Below are 6,000 nucleotides of genomic sequence, written 5' to 3'. Positions count from 1 at the left end.
CACTGACGTTTATAAACCATCCTAGAGGGTGTCCCAGAACAGCACAGGTGCTCAGCAGGTGCAGACTAGTTCTCTAGCACCACAGTGTGATTGAATTTAGGGGGTGAGGTAATTGAATTGGGCTTGGACGACTCAGCAGCAGTCCAAACCTGGCCAGTTGTGCCTGTGTAGAACTGGCTTGAGCAAAGTACTCCATCGGGCCTGGGCAGCCTTTGCTAGTGGGACTTTCTGAAGAGAATGGGAGAAGAACAAGCTGGACAAGCAGGACAAGCAAGGAGGAGAGATTGCAGTTCTGTAAAGAACCCAAACCATAGCAAAGCATCTGGAAACATGCCTCCTAGAGCAAACTGTTGCAGGTGAAATGCTATGTTATGGTTGGTGACTCTGCAGATGAATGACCAAAGTGCCGACATGAGAAAATGACCTCTTGGTTTGCCATAAAGGCATTTGTTAAACTTTCAAGTGTTGAGCAACAGGAATGTAAAACCTCTTTCAGCTTGGTGGCAAGAGGCAGCTCAGAAGTAGTGGTACTTGTTTGAATTAAGTCAACTGTTGATAGACTGGTGTTCCTGGCAGGTTACACCTGCTTCCCACCCTGTGCCTCGCTGCCACTCTGTCTGGAGCAGTGTGCTCTTAACAATAGCTGGTGGCTGGAAGGTACAGCGTGTGCTACACTGCTCATTTCCCCTTCCTCCCAGCCTGATTGTTATTGCAGCAGTCCGGAGCAAGAAGGGTTTGTAATGCCATTAAGCTGTGAGAAACTGCAGCTGTGACAGTTAGGGTCTGACTTCACACAACGTGAAGTTGAAGTAAAATGTTTAAAGAGAGAAGATGCCTTCCTGTAAGTACTTTGTACTGTAAAGCTTATGTATATACACAAACACTCATATGCACATGCATCCGGGAGGAGGTGTGTGTGTCCATGGGGGGAAATCCTGCCTGCTCCAAAGTCAGTGACAGAAATTCCCACTGACCTTGGCAGGGCAGAGCTCCAGCAACTGCCATGCGGTGGGGTGCTGTGCAAGCATTCAGGTACACTGTGAGCGCAGTTTCTGTACAGCTGGGGGATGGCAGCCTGGGCCATGATAGCAAAGCACTGAAATACAGCTGAGGAGTAAGGGCTTGTACTCAAACCGAGCCCCACGTGCCAGAGTGGTCCGTCACTGTGTTGTCATGGCTTTCCGCATCACATCTGACCTGGAGCAGCTTCACCTGCCTGTCAATCAGGAGCGACCTTGCCTACCTTGAGGGACTGGCAGGGGTCTTTGGTTGCTTGCTTGGTTTTGGCTCGGGGACTTTTTCTTTGTTTGCTCCGTTGGGGTTTCTTTTTCGTCTGTTTAACATTTGTTTGTATTAGTCTCAGAACTGGTGAGCTGCCTTCATTTACTCTGCTCCCAAAATAGGCAGGATAGTTTTCAAGGGTCAATTAGAAGGGACAGAGGCCCTTAGATAACCCTAATCCTGCATTCAGTGATTTCATTATTTTACCCTTGGCTTTGCCTTTGGTGAGGCAGAAGTTCAAAAAACCTACTTTTACAACTGCCTTTATTCATTACTGTCTTGAAAACTACTATTTTAAGGTTGATTATAATTCTGTTTCAGTGATTTTTTTTTCCCAACTGTTTTGAATTTGTGCAGCTCTAAGCATCTTTCAGTAGTAATATAGATGGAAATTTAAGATCTTAGCATCTAAATCTTGGTTTCGTTAGGTACTTTTTGGAGATTCATTAAGAGCAATTTAGGGGCCCGAGGTTTAAAGACCTGCTCCAGTATGTTTAGCTATAATGTGCCAAAACTTAAGTGGCTATTTCACATCAAACCCTATATGCATTGGGCCAGTCACATGATTTTATTAACATAAAATGCATATTGTATTTACGGATTCCTCCTGTTCATAACTATCATTCTGTAATAGTTGGATTCTCATTTTTTCTGTCCTGTGGCACCCCATGCGTCATAAACCAGCATTACCGTGTGTGAAAGGCACCTACCTCCCACCTTCATCCTGACCACACACTTCCCAGCTGGGACTCCTCTGTGGGGCACAGAATTAGGTGACTCCCAAACTTGGGGCTGTGATTTCTGCAGGAAAGCACTGTGTATCCACGCCTGGGACCAGATTTGGGGCAAAATGCTAAGCGCTGTTGAGAATTTGGCCCTCACTATAATTACCATAGCTGATGGCTGCCTGCTCCTGAAAATCCGCTGCAGTGTTACGGGTGCTGAGCATTTGGAAAATCTGGTGATAAAGACCAGCCAGTCAGTGGAGTGCTGCCTCAGTTCCAGGGTGACATGAAGGACAGCAGAACAGCGGCCAGAGCTGCTAATAAGGAAAGCAGGAATGCATTCAGAATAATAGACACTGTCTGCTCAAGATTACAAATACCTGGTGAAACCAAACCAGGAGTATTGCGAACAAATGTCAAGAATGCCTGTTTCTGCGTAACGAGTATAGAATGCTAAATCACTTCCAGAACAGTCTGAATTACCTTTGCAAAAGACTTGCATGTCCTCAGCTCCTGCTGAAGAGCTCTGAACTAAGATCCTGAATCCAGAGCCTTACAGTTGCTCTGGGCAAATGCATCCTCACTTCTATGCAAAGCCATGGCCCCTTGGCTGTGCTCTGTGTTCCACTGGAGAAGCTGGTAATTTAGCAAGCTGCTAAAAACCTGCTTTGGAGCTCTGAGGTCTGGGTGGGCAAGATTCCTTACAATTTCATGATTTTGTTGTTGTTTTCCTTCATTTTAAAGAGGTGTATGAACTACTTTCAGAACATCATTGTCATCTGTAATTTTTCATCCCAGTGAATCTTTACACTGACTATTTATGTATTCTTTATACCTTCCCTTTGGCACACCCTGTTTATGGAAACCTCTACACGATAACACATAAAGGACTGTGGTAACCACTCTATAAAGATGTAAAATGCAGTCATTGCCACAGTACCTACGAACCAGATTCTATCAAATTTACCTTCAAACAGGGATCTCAGCTGCCCCCAGACGTATCTGTGTGACCCCCACATGTGTTAGCAATATGCTGCAATGACATACATGTGTTCCCACGTGGCCTATCCCTGCACTGACGGCACAGGTTTCTTTGTTCAGAATCACATTATGCATGTGTTTGTTATTCATGTTTCTGCTTCTCCAACTTTCCTTTGATGTAAATTTAATACAACTTTTTTCATCATTATTTGAAACAGAAACTCTGGGACAAAAGGAGCATCAAATGTAGGATATACTGCATAACATTAGGCAACTTTTATATACTTTTATACTCCTGCAAGTCTAAGCCATATTAAAAAATACATATTTCTCAGAAGAAAAATAGAAGCTGTACTTTTATTCAGGAGCTGCAGGCTCAGAGTTAAGGTCAGGCTGGGATGCCACGGCACTGAGCTGACTGAAGGCTACTGAGAGGGTTTATGTCAGGGGAGGCAGGAGAGGTTCAGTTTGGCTTAACCATGCAGAGACATTTTATTTTAAGTGGGCATTAACTTCTAAGTCCCATGCAAGGCCTATACTGTGTCATATACAGTTTTGGGAAATGAATGGAAAGCCGCTTATGTGAAGGCTGTGAAAGGTACTTAAGCTTTACATTCCTCTTTAAATGTTTCTGAGCAACACCTTCACCTGTTATTAGCTTGCACACTGTGTGAAGATAACGCTACTCTGCACTTGACCTTTAAACAGAATTTCTGTGATTACTGGCCCTGGTTCCCAAAGCAACTGTGAGAAATGAAGAGGGCAGATGGGAGCAGGCTTTCCCAGTGGATGCTACACAACATTTCTGTAATGATTTAAAGCCATGTTAAACAATAGCTTGCTCACATTCAAATGCAGAGCATCCCAAGATGCTGCGTGAGGCAGGGGAGAGAACTGAAATTGCATTTGCAGAGACGCTAGGCATAATTAAAGGCTTATGTCTGAATCTTACAGCTAACAAACTGCTGTACAACAAGGGAAACAGCTCCCTAAGTAGCTTTTTACAAAACACTAAATATACTATCATAACAATAAAACCTAACAATCCATCTGCTGGTGAATTATGTGTCTGTGGTACTGCGGACATCACGTCCCCTCTCTCCCCTTGAATCCATCCCTTTCTGCTGCTGGGAAATAGCAAAGGCCCTCCAACAACAGCTGTAAAGTTGGATAAAAATAAATTGGAGCTGCTTAATCTGCTGTTGCAACCTGGCCACACCTTTGCTGAGAATCACAACTGTCCCTTTGGCAAAGCTCGGGGTGAAAGGAGTGCTGCTAGCATGGCCCCAGAGAGGAGGGAGGAAAAAGACGCTTGCTGTCTCCCCTTTTGACATGACAAATAAAGGCAAATGTGTGAAGGTAGAGCCCCACTGCAGAGCAGGAAGGGGAAAACAAATGGCAGCACACCATATGCCTGTAATCCCAATTAAAATGCTTTCTAATTCATTTCTTTTCTCCTCAGCTTCCCTTTTCCACACCAGTGAACAAGCATGTTTGACAACAGAGTGTGGGAATTTCTAGTTCACTGAGCAGGTTTCCTTTATTTCTGCCCCTGCACCTACCTGAGGCTGCTGCTCCAAACCCTTGCTGTACCCTGGAAAGCAAACCCGGTCTCCCCTCGCCATACAGCCAGGGATTTCAGGTGAAGACAAACTGGGGAAGCAGCAGACACAGCTTGAAGTAAAGTGTTCTCAGTGGCAGTGCTGGGCTTTGTCGGAGATCAAACGTTTTGGGCTCCCTGATGATGCTGTGCCTAGCTCGCTGCCTTTCCATGGCACAGAGCCTCCAGTGCTTGATGGATACATGTGGGGAAGCATCTAGCTGGAGAGTGGGACTTCCTGCTTTCAACAGGCAGAGCAGCAGGCACAGCAGCCAAAGTGATACCTGCTCAGTGCCACCAGCAAGAAGGGAGCAAGGGAAAAGTGCCGCAGGGTATTCAGGAGGCTGGAAAATGCCTTGGAGTCAGCGGGGTCATGAACACATGAGAGGAAGTCAGCATGAGCTGTTCATTAGAGGCTGAATGGATCAAGAGAGGATGTTAGTGTGGCAAATCAATCTGCAAGCATCACATTGATTTAAAAAATGCAAAAGGATGCACTCACCATCATAAAATCGAATAGGAAGAGCAACAAATAAACATGAGCTATGGTTCATAAACCCATGGTTAGATAGACAGCAGAACCCTTTTCCCAGGCAGGATAGCATGCAACCTCATCTGCAGCTTTTCACATTTCTGCTTCTCACAGTTTTAATGCAGAACTAATTCCTTCCCTCTAAAGGCTCTTCCCTCACCTCTTCATCTTCCTATTGACACAAAAGCTATTGACTGGATCTATAACCATAGCACTGCTTTTCACTGTCTCTTGCTTCTAATTCTGTTGCTTTCTCCCCTGTAGCATCTCTCACATCTCAACCAAGAATTCAAACCATTTGCTTATAACTTCACAGTCTCCAGGTTTTGGGTTTTACACCCCCTCCTTGCCAGCCTTTTTCAGATCTCCATCCCACTGCTTCCTACACAGAGTACAGCTGCCAGGCTGATGATACAGATGCAGAGATAAAATTCAATTCTCAAGAGCTGCCTTAGTAAAATGATTTTAACTCAGACCTCCAGATAGTTTTCTCTGTGCATTTTCTTGGTGTTTTACAAGTTAACCACATTGATGTTTGCCTCTGGAGCAGGTGAAGCAACCAACTGCACTAGCAGGGTGTTACCACTTGTGCCATAGGGAAAGTGCACAGTTGGGGAAGATGCCGAGCAAGTGGCTCAACAGTCATTTAATTGAGCAAGAGGCTGTTCCGCAAACTGGTAGGAAACAGGGCCTAATGGACAAGGGTAATTTCTTCCTGCTGTCCCAAGCTTGACTTTTCCCAGCATTACAAATCTCTTCAGTCTTGCTTCAAACTCCTTGTTGTCTTATACCATCCCCATCCACTCAGTGGTTCTCTTCTCTCACCCCAGCCTCAGTGCCCATGCTGAGCTAGTCTTGATCCCACTGCATCCACATTTCTT

The 6,000-nt window shown here is 45.0% G+C and overlaps 1 protein-coding gene across 1 annotated transcript in view; it reads right to left on the bottom strand.

The window, feature by feature from the left end:
* Positions 1-214: 214 nt before the first annotated feature.
* The window catches only part of POC1B (POC1 centriolar protein B), a 63,653-nt gene continuing 57,867 nt past the window's right edge, over positions 215-6,000 (bottom strand). The window contains exon 12 of the mRNA XM_061454653.1: positions 215-2,320. Within this exon, the coding sequence (XP_061310637.1) occupies positions 2,261-2,320 (60 nt within the window). The 3' untranslated portion in view covers positions 215-2,260. The remainder of the gene's footprint in view (positions 2,321-6,000) is intronic.

The sequence above is a fragment of the Pezoporus flaviventris genome, unplaced genomic scaffold (genome assembly GCF_033815535.1).
Source record: "Pezoporus flaviventris isolate CSIRO_AGI_PZ_B2104156 unplaced genomic scaffold, CSIRO_AGI_Pfla_v1 ptg000016l, whole genome shotgun sequence".
Classification (NCBI taxonomy): domain Eukaryota; kingdom Metazoa; phylum Chordata; class Aves; order Psittaciformes; family Psittacidae; genus Pezoporus; species Pezoporus flaviventris.
Note: the sequence above shows the minus strand (reverse complement) of the source record. Positions and strands in the feature narration are given on the sequence as shown.